The 16,235-nt window shown below is 31.1% G+C and overlaps 1 protein-coding gene across 1 annotated transcript; it reads left to right on the top strand.

Moving 5' to 3' along the window:
* Window positions 1–457: 457 nt before the first annotated feature.
* On the top strand, window positions 458–16,235 carry Tcs3 (Probable tRNA N6-adenosine threonylcarbamoyltransferase Tcs3). Its single transcript, XM_075369912.1, has 6 exons — window positions 458–1,022; window positions 1,408–1,629; window positions 5,956–6,175; window positions 10,912–11,090; window positions 13,546–13,777; window positions 15,946–16,235. The coding sequence occupies exons 1-6, from the start codon at window positions 908–910 to the stop codon at window positions 15,980–15,982; spliced, it is 1,005 nt and encodes a 334-aa protein (XP_075226027.1). The 5' UTR covers window positions 458–907; the 3' UTR covers window positions 15,983–16,235.

The raw sequence follows: 16,235 nt of genomic DNA, 5'->3' as shown, positions 1-16,235 counted from the left end.
TGTCTGTTCAGCCTCCAGAACCACCATAAGGTATTACTTTAGAGGATGATATGTATGAATATAAATGAAGTGTGGTCTTAGGTTGTTGTGTATAGTCTGTGCACTACCTGATTCTGTGTAGTGTACAGTCTCAGGTTGACCATTCCTGAGATGTGTGGTTAATTGAAACCCAACCATCAAAGAACACTGGTATCCACGATCTGGGCTGACACAACACCAATACTGATCTAAGCTCAGTACATCTATGCATGTTTATCTTACCATTTAAAAAAAAAGTTTGCTCTAAAATTCCTCTTCCCCAAAAAGCCATCGTTTACTTATTGCATACGTTTTAACTGATTTTGTTGTGTCTTCTCAGGCATATAGTTGTAAAAGTGATCTGTAATAATTCGATATAATATAAAATTACATACATTATGGTAAATACATAAAAAACGAGTTTAACTGTTTTTAAAATTTCGGTACGGAAAGAATTTGTACGTTTAACGGTAGCTATTGGTTCATTCTTTATGTTAGAATAACGAACACATATAAGAACTTACATATTTCAAATCATTATTATTTTTACAAAAGCTAGAATAGTATAAGAAATTTGCACATAATCATAAATTTAATTTACTATAAATTAGTATACTAGTATTTGTTTACGATGTCAGGTAGAGGTTGTCTGAGGAGATAGGTTATGTTACTGTAAACAACGAATTGGTATTTGTTTTTGGTGTCCGTTACACACGTATTGTTAAAGGAACGTTTCCATCGATTTGTTTAGTTCAATTTTGATACTGTATTAGCTGGAAGGCAACGAATTAAACTGTTTTCTTGTTTTTCTCTGAAACGTTTTAGGAGTGAATACAAAATCTCTTAAAATTGTGAATTATATAACTGAATTGTGAATTATAAAACTGAAATGGTTATTTCTATTGGTTTTGAAGGTAGTGCCAACAAACTCGGAATTGGTATAGTAAATGATGGAAATGTGTTGTCAAATTGTAGAAGAACTTACATAACTCCTCCCGGAGAAGGTTAGTTTACTCAGACTATTCTTAAGTATGATTGAAAGTAATTCACAATATTAATGTATTAATTTTACTGTGCATATATACGATCTGACTAAATGATGATTATGGTTAAGTAACCATTACCTGCTAACCGGTAATAAACTACCTCTACTTAGTATTCATCTACAGCATGTAAGCTTTCCACAACTGTTGATGGATTAGTATTAAACCTCTTTTTAGTCTGATAAATTGTTCATAAATGGAATTATTCAATTGTTTCGTCGTAAACTGCATTCATGCATTTATTTATTTGTTTTTGAACATTTTTATATATAAAAGTTTAATTGAAAAAAGTTTCTTACCTGATCAATTTTTGTGCATTTTTATTTTTTTTTATTTCTATTTTTAGGATTTTTACCGAGAGAAACAGCACAACATCATAGGGATAAGATCTTGGATTTACTTCAGGAAGCCTTAGATAAAGCCAAAGTATCACCAAAACAGATTGATGTTGTTTGTTACACAAAAGGTCCAGGAATGGGTGGCCCTTTAGTATCTGTTGCAGTAGTTGCACGCACTGTTGCTCAACTCTGGAATAAACCTATTGTTGCTGTTAATCATTGCATTGGACGTATCCTTTTAATAAACTGTCAAATAATCTTGTTTTACAGTTAATATAATTCATTTAAAATAATAATAACATTGTACAAATGAGTATTTTGATCCATTCAGTTGTGTTGCATTGTTTTTGTTTTGTAGATATTTGTTATATGTCGGCCAGTATGTGGCTTCATAAAATAGCATTGCCAAAGCTTTATAAATGCATTTTTAAATTATTAAAAATAAATTTACACTTTTATGTAACATTTTTGGTTATTGATGGGGACTAATTAAAATCTATTTTTACTGTAACAAACAAACTTATAACTTATGTTACGTTTCTTTTGTATAATTCTGTTATTAACAGATATGTAAAAATTAAAATACAAGACTCGGTGATTAATTTTGTGATAGTTTTGTTTTGCTTCCAGTTTCATCTTCTTTACATATGATTTTTAACTACTAAAAAATATATCATAATTATTTTTGTATAAATTTTATATACAAAAAAATTTATTAAAATATTTGTATTTATAAAAATAAAAATATTTATTAAAATTCGTTATATAAATTTTTATACTTGTACATAACAAAATCTGGATTGTGCTACTGGTTATAATAAGAATTGTGATACTATTAATTAGGTGTCTCATTCATATAAATATATGACATTGTAAACAGTCATGAATCTTACAGACCTTCTTACCATTGAAAAGATCAGTTATCACTACATTAATGGTTGAACCTATAAAATTTTACTTAACTTTTGAAATTAGTTTCTAGTTAGAGATTGCTGGTACTAATTAAACAATTTCTCATGTGTACTCTAGAAGTTGCGTAGGTGTACATATTTTAAGATTTTCATGTACATAATAATTTGGCCCACAAAAATGATTCAAGTCAGTAACTACTATTATAAGTTATCAAAACTGGGTAGTTTAACTTATTTATTTTATGTATTCATTAATGAGACCTTGCCGTTGGTGAGGGGGCTTGAGTGCTCAGGGATACAGAGTAGCTGGACCGAAGGTGCAACCATATCGGAGAGGTATCTGTTTGAGAGCCAGACTAAGGAATGATTCCTGAAAGAGGGCAGCAGCTCTTTCAGTAGTTGTTAGGGGCGTGAATCACAATGACTTAAACGGCCATATCAACATCACTCAGTCCTCTGAGTACTGCGCAGCTGAAAGCAATGGAAAACTACAGCTGTTTTTTTTCCAAGAAAATGTGGCTCTCTGCATTTTCAAAAGCAATAATGGAGGCGCCTTCCTTGGTAAAATATTCCGGAGGTAAAATAGTCCCCCATTCGGATCTCCGGGTGGGGACTACTAAGGAAGGAGTCACCAGAAAAGTAAAAAATAACATTCTACGAGTCGGAGCGTGGAATGTTAGAAGCTTAAAAAGGGTTGGTAGGATAGAAAATTTAAAAAGGGAAATGGATAGGGTAAACGTGGATATAGTAGGAATTAGTGAGGTTCGGTGGGAAGAGGAAGGCGACTTTTGGACAGGTGACTTTAGAGTAATTAACTCAGCGTCAAATAATGGGCAGGCAGGAGTAGGTTTCATGATGAACAAGAAGATAGGTAGGAGTGGAGTATTTCAAGACGCATAGCGATAGAGTCATTGTAATAAGGATAAAATCAAAACCTAAACCGACAACGATTGTTAACGTCTATATGCCTACAAGCGCCCATGATGATGATGAGGTAGAATGTGTATACGAAGAGATTGATGAAGCAATTAAACACGTAAAAGGAGATAAAAATTTAATAATAGTTGGAGATTGGAATGCAAGCATTAGAAAAGGCAAGGAAGGAAATATAGTGGGTGAATACAGGCTGGGCAAAAGGAATGAAAGAGGGGACCGACTTATAGAGTTTTGCACGAAGTATAATTTAGTAATTGCCAACACCTAATTTAAAAATCATAATGGAAGAATATACACTTGGAAAAAGCCAGGCGATACTGCAAGGTATCAGATAGATTATATCATGGTTAAGCAAAGATTTAGAAATCAACTCGTTGACTGCAAAACTTACCTTAGAGCAGACATTGATAGCGACCATAATTTGGTGATAATGAAATGTAGATTGGGGTTTAAAAACCTGAAGTAAAGGTGTCAGATGAATCTGTGGAATTTAGAGAACTGGTAGAAAACCTTGGGTTTCAGACGCTATATTGCATCTGATGGATGAACGTAGAAAATATAAGAATGATAGTGATGAAGAAAGTAAAAGGAACTATCGACAATTAAGAAATGCTATAAACAGGAAGTGCAAACTAGCGAAAGAAGAGTGGATTAATGAAAAGTGTTCAGAAGTGGAAAGAGAAAAGAACATTGGTAAAATAGACTGAGCATACAGGAAAGTTAAGGAAAATTTTGGGGTACATAAATTAAAATCTAATAATGTGTTAAACAAAGATGGTACACCAATATATAATACGAAAGGTAAAGTCGATAGATGGGTGGAATATATTGAAGAGTTATATGGAGGAAATGAATTAGAAAATGGTGTTATAGAGTAAGAAGAGGAGGATGAAATGGGAGAAACAATATTGAGATCTGAATTTAAGAGAGCATTAAAAGATTTGAATGGCAGAAAGGCTTCTGGAATAGACAGAATACCTGTAGAATTACTGCGCAGTGCAGGTGAGGAAGCGATTGATAGATTATACAAACTGGTGTGTAATATTTATGAAAAAGGGGAATTTCCGTCAGACTTAAAAAAAAGTGTTATAGTAATGATACCAAAGAAAGCAGGGGCAGATAAATGTGAAGAATACAGAACAATTAGTTTAACTAGTCATGCATAAAAAATCTTAACTAGAATTCTATACAGAAGAATTGAGAGGAGAGTGGAGGAAGTGTTAGGAGAAGACCAATTTGGTTTCAGGAAAAGTATAGGGACAAGGGAAGCAATTTTAGGCCTCAGATTAATAGTAGAAGGAAGATTAAAGAAAAACAAACCAACATACTTGGCGTTTATAGACCTAGAAAAGGCATTCGATAATGTAGACTGGAATAAAATGTTCAGCATTTAAAAAGAATTAGGGTTCAAATACAGAGATAGAAGAACAATTGCTAACATGTACAGGAACCAAACAGCAACAATAACAATTGAAGAACATAAGAAAGAAGCCCTAATAAGAAAGGGAGTCCGACAAGGATGTTCCCTATCTCCGTTACTTTTTAATCTTTACATGGAACTAGCAGTTAATGATTTTAAAGAACAATTTAGATTCGGAGTAACAGTACAAGGTGAAAAGATAAAGATGCTACGATTTGCTGATGATATAATAATTCTAGCCGAGAGTAAAAAGGATTTAGAAGAAACAATGAACGGCATAGATGAAGTCCTACGCAAGAACTATCGCATGGAAATAAACAAGAACAAAACAAAAGTAATGAAATGTAGTAGAAATAACAAAGATGGACCACTGAATGTGAAAATAGGAGGAGAAAAGATTATGGAGGTAGAAGAATTTTGTTATTTGGGAAGTAAAATTACTAAAGATGGACGAAGCAGGAGCGATATAAAATGCCGAATAGCACAAGCTAAACGAGCCTTCAGTAAGAAATATAATTTGTTTACATCAAAAATTAATTTAAATGTCAGGAAAAGATTTTTGAAAGTGTATGTTTGGAGTGTCGCTTTATATGGAAGTGAAACTTGGACAATCGGAGTATCTGAAAAGAAAAGATTAGAAGCTTTTGAAATGTGGTGCTATAGGAGATTGTTAAAAATCAGATGGGTGGATAAAGTGACAAATGAAGAGGTATTGCGGCAAATAGATGAAGAAAGAAGCATTTGGAAAAATATAGTTAAAAGAAGAGACAGACTTATAGGCCAGATACTAAGGCATCCTGGAATAGTCGCTTTAATATTGGAAGGACAGGTAGAAGGGAAAAATTGTGTAGGCAGGCCACGTTTGGAATATGTAAAACAAATTGTTAGGGATGTAGGATGTAGATGTTATTCATGTGATGTATAAATAGAATTTACCTTTGCAAATTATCTCATATAAGTAGAAGACATAAAAGTCATTAAACAAACATTTAAACATAACAAGCAAATAACATAAAAATCAAGATTTTAACTTAACTAAACAGCTTTCATAAAAAAAATTCAAACAAACTAGATTTGTCAAAAACAGCATATTAAATGGACAAAAACATCATAGATTGAGTATACTTAAGAAGTTTCCTAACCTTTTTAAGGTAGGTCCCGTTAACAGAAGAGCTAATGGTAATGGGGCCACATTATTAATTTGAAAAAGCAAGCCAGTTATAATTTTAAAATTATGTTGTATTGATTAATAGATGCATTTGGTTATTTTTCTAATCTACTCTTGACAGATATTGAAATGGGAAGAGTTGTTACAAATAGTGACAACCCAACTGTTTTATATGTAAGTGGTTGTAATACCCAAGTTATAGCATATGCAAGAAATCGTTATCGTATATTTGGAGAAACTATTGATATTGCAGTCGGTAATTGCCTTGATAGATTTGCTCGTGTCTTAAAGTTATCCAATGACCCTAGTCCAGGTTATAATATTGAACAAATGGCAAAAGAGTAAGTAGTCATGATAGTTGTGATTTAGATGTAGAAGTATCTACAATTTATTGTTTTATAGTTATTTATTTTATAATTACATAGTAAATTACCATGTATTGAAAACATGTTTAAGTTATTAAACCAAAATAAAACAAGTTGGAAACAGATATTTAAATATATGGAAACATGCCAATAATTTGGCCAGATTATTAAATGTAGAACCATACATCGCACACTCCTAAGAAAACAGTTGTTTAAATCAAAGAATTTTAATTTTAAGAGCAAAAGCAAAATTGTAAAGTTGAATGTAGTCATTTTTAAGCTATTATTCATCTTTATTCTTACATTATTATATGAGTTAATAATGTTTGGTTACTCTTTTAAGTATAAAGGTATAGTAATTGAGTCATTGTAATTTTAAAATATTGGATAAACAAACCCTTTTTTTACACTTACTTTTCTACAGAAAGTTTTATAGATGTTTTTACATGCTATTGTGTATATAAATATACTATTTGGCCCAGCTAGCCAGAACCTGGACTCTAGAGGCTCAGGTCAGCCCAGGTGAATCCCAGAGCCAACTTAGGGGTTCCCTGGAACCCCTAAGATATTCCTAATTTGTCAAGGAAACTGGTGCCTGGACACCCGCACAACTTGGTTCAGTCACCATTCTCATCTATCCAGAGGGCTCACCCCCTGGACCACTGTACATTATGTTATGGTTGTGAGAATAATACTGATAAATAATAATTATAGTATTCATGTTTTATAGAAACCTGAAAAAGACACTAAATTACAAAAGATATAATGTAGTTATGGTACTAAAGTACACATACAATTGACGACAAAAAATTCATAACTTATTTCTTTGCCATGGTGGCAGAAATATAATAATGAAGTAAAAGGATTAATCTTTTTTTCCTTAATGAATAATTCACAACTTCACTCCTAACTATTTTTAATATCTTAACCTTCAAGGGAGCTAGGGCCTTGGTCGATGACTTAAAATGTTCCCTGGGATAACACAAATGTATCCTGAAAATTTGAAAGTAATGGTTCAGTTGGTTCTCATATGATGCTATAACAAACAGACAGACAAACTTTTTATATATATATATATATATACATTTCCAAATAACTGTGATCTTTTAGATCGAGATTGTACCTGATGCATGCAAAAGTTAGCCTTCAATCTATTAACAAATACCGTGTTTGAATTTTGAAAATCAGACAATTGTTTACAGAGATATTATAAGAGCACCCTTTTGCACCTCTCAGAACAACACCCTAGGGGCACCTCGTTTGTTACTAGTTGATGGATTGGTTTAGCCTGCCATGAGGTGCTCGCACACTTCATCACTACCAAGAGGTAGGTAACTGCCTCACAGTTGTCCTCAAGGGAAAGCCCATTATTGTTAACAGAAATTTTTTAAATTTATTTAATATTATTTTATTTAATGTAAACTTAATTCTGTTATTTTTATAATAGAGTAGAACCCCCATTAACTGGGCTTCGATTTCGCAGGGATCCAGTTGTTCAGGGTTCATAACCATAGATATAAAAAAAAAGAAATAATGTGGGATGCTGTATTAGGCCAAAAAATACAGTACTGTGTTATTCTTTGTAAATGTTACCCTAAACGGCACTCTACTACAGTAGGGTACTTCGATTGCATTATATAGTACATACCACTGTACTAACGTACATTAAACCAGTAATACAGTCTAATTCCGTAAATATGAGTAAACACATGTTATGTTGAGTAGACGTTACAGAACATGAAATTTTGAGAATTCTTTTTCACCTTTTCAGAAAAGTTATACCCACTACCAATATAGTCTAATGACTTGGGTAAAACACAATGCACAGGCCTACTGCACATACAATGTACAGTCACTTCGAATGGCTGTCCACTTTGTGTCTGTTTTACCTAGTGCTTCAGTCACGCCATTTTATGTTTGTTTGCTGTCTAGTGTATATAACACTGTAATTTGAATGTGTGTTTTGGTACTGTACTGAACATAGTTTTTTTTGCTATTTTAATGATACAGTAACTGTATTCAACTACTGTACCATATTTACTGTCTCAGAATGGCATTTGAAGTTGTAAATATGGCTTCAAAGAGGAAGCATGGTGTATTTTCCATGGACCAAAAAATGGCAATTATAAATCATGTGGTGGACAAAGGCGAAAGCATAAAGAAACTTTTAATAGAATTTGGAATCCATGAACAAACTGTTCAAGATCTTATTAAAAGGAAAAAGGACATTTTCATTTCAACTGCTGACTCTACATCTGCTCTTTCATTGAGAAAACTATGAAAAAGTTTATGTTATCAGATCTATATGCCGCTGTTTTTGATTGGTTTAAACAAAAACATGCTGAAGGAGTCACTATATCCAGACCGACGGTGAGTGAGAAAGCTTTATTTTTTCATAAAAGTTTAAATATAAATGAACCATTTTCTGCTTCATCTACACAAATTTAAAAAACGTCATGCATCAGACATTTAGATATTCAAGGGGAAAGCCTTTCTGCAGATGTAGCAGCTGCAACTTTATTTAATGAAGAATTTGCTTCCTTAAAAAAAAGTCTTACCCCAGAACAAATATATACTGCAGCAGAGTCAAGTCAATTCTGGAAAGTCTCCCCAAAATCTATTTGGGGTCTGTCTGGGGTTCCCTCTCTCAAGTCTGTTTGGGATTTTTCAGTTTTCAACATTTCAGTACCCTCCCTTAGTCCAAAAACTACAATAACAAAAAAATTTTTTAATTTCTGAAAGATATATATATTATACGTATGTATTTGTGTTGGCCTATACTTTTATTAATATCTCCAAACTGGCTCAACATGTACTCTTGAAAGTGATTCAAAAAATGTTCTATATATGAAGCACTGATGGCATCAAATTTAGAACAAAATTAAAAAATCTGAAGTGGACACTACATGACTTCCTTGTACGCCTATTAAATTATATATACACTTTTTTTTTTTTTTAAATGAAAAGTACATAAAATTTTATTTCTTTAATAACTTCTGATATTTTTTTTTATTGCTGTTATTGAATTATTATTTATCGTAAAAAAAATGTTTACAATCGCAGATTAATAATTATTAAAAAATCATTATATTTAAATTAAAAAAAAGATTACAAAAAAGGAAATGTAGTTGGATTTGAACCAGTGTGCCTTCCCCTTGTAAGATGCAAATATTTCATTAATTAAAATTTTGTTTGTCTATAACTCTGGGATCAATGAAAATAAGTACCACTTATGACATATCATTGAAAAGCTCTCAATGAGGGTTTATTACTGCAGTGAAGAAAAAAGTCCGAAATCAAAATTGTTTTGTATTTTTGGTCCATTAAATTGTAATCAAAAAGGGAGGTGCACTACTAGATGTTACAAGAGTCCTAAATCCAAAATTTCAACATCCTATATAAGTATGTACATTGAGATACATAAGTATATACAGATGTCATGCCGAAACTAGACAAAATGGATTCAGGGATGGTCAAAATGGATATTTCCATTGAAATCTGAAAACCAAAACTTTTTGCAATCACGATACTTCCTTTGCTTTGTGCAACGAAGTAAAAAAGAAAAAAAAGAATAGTTTTGTATTTTTTAATTTTTTGTATATGAATTTAACTTTAGTACAATGAAAGTACTTAAGTTATTGAAAATTCCAAAGTTTTAAGTCAATTGAAATTAGGGGCAGAAAGAAATTCAGCATTAGTTTTAATGAGTCTGTCTCATATCTTGAAAAGTTGACCATGAAAGTTTAAAAAACTGACATTTTAAGCACAGGTCTCTTTCAGTCTCTTTGTTTTTCAGAGCCCTTAAAATTTATGTATTGGAGTATTATTTATTCCAATAAATAAGATGGCCCGATTTGGTATACTATTCAACAAAGCTAAAAAATATTATAGTTTAGTAAAGAAAAAACATGTGAATAAGGCGATGATGCCCTCTTGTTCATTGGAATTGAAAACCAGATCAAAGCTAGGAAGCCAAACCAGGCCAAATATTTGTACTGAATTTCAGCCTGGTTTGACTTCAGTCTTTCAAATATTTGTCAGTCATTGAAAAAAATAAATAAAGTATGCATTTTTTATTTATACAAATGATTTCCTACACCCAGCTACAAAAAGATAGGGGAAAAACAATGCCACCTAAGTAATATAAGGATTGTATATTGCCCTTATATTACTTATAATGCAACCTTACTATTTTTTGGTCCAATAATTAGTTTTAACTTGGGTGAGCCCATTCACTCATTTTCCTGTCTTTTAGATGTAACATGAATTTACTTGTGCTATAATTTTAAAACATTGCACTTAACACTTAAATATAACTGGTAGATTTAAAAAATAATGAGTACTTTGTATTGTAATGGACAAATAAAATAAAATTGTCCTTACTACAAGTTAAATGCATATATTTATAGCAAATGTAATAGAATTTTAAAATTCATTACATAAAGAGCATTTTGGTTATTTACTTGAACCCAAAATGATCTTCAAATGCTGGTTAACTCTATTTTAATTTAATATAAATTAAATTTTTTTTGTTAAATTTTATTAGTAGATTAATGATTAAATTAACACAGTGGATCTTACACTGTTACAAACCTACCAAAATAATAAAAATTTATTTTTGTAATTAAACTTTATTCCATGTTGCTATATGTTTGTTCCATGTTGTTATTATATTATTATTAAATTATATTAATTTTTTTTTTTTAATTTAGTGGTAAAAGATTTCTTCCATTGCCTTATGTAGTTAAAGGTATGGATGTTTCTTTTTCTGGAATTCTGTCATATATTGAGGAGCAAGCAAATAAATTACTTGATTCTAAAGACTACACTCCAGAAGATTTGTGTTTTTCTTTACAAGAGACTGTATTTGCTATGTTAGTTGAAACCACTGGTGAGTTGAATGATTTAGCTGTAGTATGACATTCAAAACAGTCAGATTAGTAAAATTATGAAAATGTCAAATATATTACCAATATAATTTAAAATTTAAAATAATAATTACTGGTTGTTGACTGAGGGTATTTATGGGTTATCTTTTTCATGATATATGAATTACTAAATGCACGTTTTATACATACATACAAAACAGATGTTCATAGATATAATATATAACTATAAATTTTTTATTAACTAAGAGTTATATCATAATTTAGTTTTCTTTACACAGAAATTATTGTGCATACATCCTGACCCCCAAAGGGAAGACACCCTCTGCTACCCCCTCTGTTCCCAGGCCTTATGGGCTTTACCAGAGGTCATTTTTGAAACCTCGGCATTTGATATAATCCAGTCCACCTTGTCTAGGATTTCTACACCCAACTGCAAAAAGATAGCAGAAAAATAATGCCACCTAATGAAGAAAAACACTATTTTTGAAAAATAATCCTTTACTTTTTAAAGGAATCCCTTTTAAAAAAAAAGTAAGCCATTATCAAAATCATATTTAGTTCAATGTCTGTAGATTCATGAATATATTTTTCTAAATAAAGCTTGTTCTTGTTATAAGAATTTTATAATTCATCTGTAAGATTGATTACAGTTTACTAAAAATAGAATCTACCATACATTATAGTACTACAACTCTTCTTGTGTATTAGTATGTTTGTTTATACATTCCATGTGATTAAATGCTGTAACGAATGAGGTTGTAAGATATTTGATACAAATCACCCTTAAAACTGGGCATAGATATTCTCATGACAGCAAAATCTTTCTAAGAAAAATGAGTAAAATGAATTCCTTTCTTTTTCCTGTTTAGCCTCCGGTAACTACCGTTTAGATAATACTTCAGAGGATGATATGTATGAGTGTGAATGAAGTGTAGTCTTGTACATTCTCAGTTCGACCATTCCTGAGATGTGTGGTTAATTGAAATCCAACCATCAAAGAACACCGGTATCCACGATCTAGTATTCAAATCCGTGTAAAAATAACTGGCTGGAACTCTCGACTTCCAAATCAGCTGATTTGGGAAGATGTGTTCACCACTAGACCAATCCGGTGGTCCAAAATGAATTCCTGCCATCTTCTTTAGTAAGCCAAATGTACTATTAAACATTTGTATGCCAAGAACAGTAAGATGCAGGAGATATTCATCTGCACTAGCGATATGTTCATTCTGTTCACCAAAAGCACTGGCTGTATAGTGAATATTTACTCTCAGAGAAAGTAAACTCTGACTTGTGGCTCTCTTAATTTTACATATGCTTGTGCTTGATATATTTCACAGCAGTAAGAAAAACTGGGAATATACTTTAAAGTAACAAATTAATTTTTATCCTCTGTCAGGTGACAATGCATTATAACTATTGTTTATAATTAATGGGTGAAAAAGTTAGAATAAACTTGCATTATCTAGAAAATCAGTTTTTTCTTCAAAAAATCACTTTTACTACTACAAGGAATTAGCTTTCATGAAGTATATAAGAGCTGTTCGGAAGGTACCCTTTTTCCAAAAAGTTTTTGAATATAAAGTAATAAAATTATAATGTGTATGAATGTTTTCTTATATCATCATAGAACGCTTCAGTTGTTATTGGAGAAGCAGGGTTTTTTACCTGTGGTATTAATGGACATTGTGGGCATACAAAAATTAAATTTGCACCAAGTTGCTTTTGATTGAACAATAAGAAATTCGTTTTGACTTTGCATATGATGTGCTGGAGTGCACCAATGGTTATCCCAACTTAAACTTTAAGGGTGGTAACTGGTGAGGAATCATGGATGTATGGATACAACCCAGAAACTAGAGCTCATTTATCACAATGGAAGTCATCATCCAAAAAGCCAAAGAAAGGAAGTAAGAAGCAAGTGAAAGTAAGCTGACAATTTTTTTTTCTACTGCCAAGGAGTTAGAATTTATGAACGAACATGCACTATAAGGCCAAATTATCAACAAACAGTATTATATGAAGGAGGCTCTGCATTGCCTTCATGATGCAATTTGGTGCAAGAGACCAGTTTTGTGGAGATACATGCATGTGCCAGTTGATTAAATAATAAATGTGGATTAATAATGTGGAATGGGTGGATTAATAAATCCACCCATTCATCACATCTGATCCAGTATATATATATATATATATATATATATATATACTCACATCTGATCATGTATATATATATATATACACATGATTCTGAACTTTATGATTTTATGTTATGATGTAATTTTTAAACAGTTCAGGTTGCAAAGATGTTAAATAAAAGAAGTATACAGATGTTTCAAATAAAATATGTTAAATGTTCAGAATACAGTTGAAGGGGTTGGGTAACTTTTTTACTGTTTTGAATAAGTTTTTTATCCACCATAATCTTCATTTCTGTATATTGATCAAATTTTACAGAAAGAGCAATGGCACATTGTGGCTCACAAGAAGTTCTTCTAGTTGGTGGTGTAGCTTGTAACGAGCGTTTACAGGAAATGATGGGTGAAATGTGCGCTGAACGTGATGCTAAGTTATATGCAACTGATGAAAGGTATTGTATTGATAATGGAGCAATGATTGCACATGCAGGAGCTCTACTTTATTTGTCTGCGAATGCTACTCAATGGGAAGATACTACATGTACACAGAGGTAACTGAAATGTGCAATTACACTGTTTTAGTTTTTAATTAACTGATCTTAATTAGATCAGTATAAAGCAGACCTTAATTTTTTGATTTTAACCCCACTCTTTGGGTTCTCCTATCAATATTTTCAGACTTATAACTTTGAAAAACAGGACTCATTGTTTTAGGTATACTGCATTAACATTAAAATTATTTTCTTGTAAAACTATTCTCTTGTAAAGGTTTTATGATCATTCAAAAATTAATCACTGCCCTGAAAGACGAGGCATAATTAATTACACTTTCAATTCATAAATATAACAATAAGCAATATAAAAAAATTATTTGTACTTTTGGTAAACCACAATCCACTTTTTTTTTATGAGATGAGTGTTCCAGTGTATGAAAAATGTCAAGACCAGGGATCAAATCTAGAACTTTCCACATGAGAAGTAGGGATGCTACCAATCTGTCTGAGAGTTCTATTTATTAATTAACACAACATAAATAAAAATAATTACACAACATAAACATAAAGTGTGCAATTAAATGCAGTTGCAAACTGCATTTAACTTTTTTAAAGTGTTTATTAGCTGTAAACAAATGCAATACTAACATTTAATGAAGTCACATGGTTAAGAGTTTTGACTAATTTAGGATTTTATTCACTAAATACATGATTTATAAAATATTCAACTGGAAGAAGAAACAAAATAAATTGCTAGATATTCATAAGATGATAATATTTTAACTGGACCAAGGTAATGATGGATTTCTTCCAATTAAGAAAAACAAAGAGAATTAATAATGAAAAGAAGAAACTAAAACAGATCTTTTTCTTAACGAAACAATTCCGTTTAACAATTTTTTCTTTGTAATACAGACAATGTCACCTCCAAAGGTGTTGTTTGACCAGACGGGTTACTGGTCCGGAATAAGAATTTATAGAAAAACATAAAGACAAAGGCAGTGAAAATCAATACACTTCAACAATTAAAGGGATGAGGGAGGTACTGGTTCTGCAGCCCAGGAGATATAAATACTGACACTGACCAGCAGAAACGGTCAGTAGTTCGGCGCAGTCGTAATAACAAACGATAACTGTCAGAAGTTTAGTGAGGCCTTGTTTGGCACAGTCGTAACAACAAGCTATAACAATGTGTAGTTTCACAAGTCCGAGTTTGACATCATCGTGATGGCAGCGATATCAGTAAGCATTTGGTATGAGTGAATAGTAGTAAGTCACCAATATTCCTTTGTGGACAGTGGGTGAATATGAGAAATTGTTCAGTGAGTTATTGGTAAACAGTATTGGAAGTGACACTATTATATTCAGTTATAAAGTATAGGTTAGTTCTTTTATAAACCTTAAAGTAATAATATTTACAAAAATTGAATTGTATGAACTTTAAACCTTATTTTGTTATTAATGTAATATTAGTGTCTAATGGTTATTGTAATATTTTTAGTATCTGTCTACCAAGTTTGAAGAAAATTAGGAGGTTCAGAGGTATAAGACCAAATGCAGGTCACAATACATATGCACAAACCTCCATTTGATAAAAATAGATTTTTTGGAGTTGGGATCATTGTAATAAAAAGTTTTTTCATATTTACAATTTATTTAATAAATTTTTTTTAACTCTTAAGAAACTTAAAAATATTTTTCAGAACTTAAAAAGACAATTTAAAACAATTTTTTTGACAGAGCTGTATACTTTCTCGTTATTGCTATTGCAGCATATATCACTATAGCTGGGAATGTAAAAATCTAGTAAGGTAACTCATTTACACCAACTCTGTGATATAACATTTTTAATTGTGTAATAAATTTTGATGATGTATTTTCAATACCTTCTGTGTTCATAGATAACACAAGATAATATGAACAACTATTAAGAGACATAAACAAAATATTCTATCAGTTAAACTTACAACTGAATATGAACCCAAAAAATGAATAAGAAATTTACTGCCTTAGAGGTTCCTATGTCGAAATATTCACTAATCCCTAAAAAAAGTAGTGTTTTTAAATGATATCAAATTTATAGCTTTCTTAGAATGAATTGCAAACAAGTCTAATGATGTCAGTGTACTAATGTTGTAAAACTGAAGATGTTAGGTTATACATTGTCAATTCATCTTTGGTTTGTTTTGAAGGGAATCTATTGAAGTCCATATTTTATGTTTCAGATATCGAACTGATGATGTTGAAGTTACTTGGAGATAATATGAATGTTAACTTCTAAAACATTAATCTGACAACTGTCAGTGAATAAGCATGTAATTGATTATTAGTGGACAAAAATAGAATGGAGGTTTAATAATAATAATAATATTATTGTAATGACCTCATTATTTTGATTTCAAAGAAAAGAAAGCCTATTAATTTTAATTTGTGATTTTGATTGATAATATTGTTTATGTACTTATTTTTTTAAAATTAAATTTTAAATAACATGAGTGGAATAAATTTGACTGAC

This window comes from Lycorma delicatula, chromosome 6 (genome assembly GCF_047948215.1).
Source record: "Lycorma delicatula isolate Av1 chromosome 6, ASM4794821v1, whole genome shotgun sequence".
NCBI classification, from domain to species: Eukaryota; Metazoa; Arthropoda; class Insecta; order Hemiptera; family Fulgoridae; genus Lycorma; species Lycorma delicatula.
The sequence above is the reverse complement of the archived record's forward strand: the minus strand, read 5'-3'. Positions and strand labels throughout refer to the sequence as shown.

Excerpts from the sequence above, each read along its gene's own strand:
- Tcs3 (XM_075369912.1), top strand. The coding sequence starts at position 908 with ATGGTTATTTCTATTGGTTTTGAAGGTAGTGCCAACAAACTCGGAATT. Across the intron at positions 1,023-1,407 it reads CATAACTCCTCCCGGAGAAG|GATTTTTACCGAGAGAAACA; the intron begins GTTAGTTTACTC and ends TTCTATTTTTAG. Across the intron at positions 11,091-13,545 it reads TATGTTAGTTGAAACCACTG|AAAGAGCAATGGCACATTGT; the intron begins GTGAGTTGAATG and ends CAAATTTTACAG.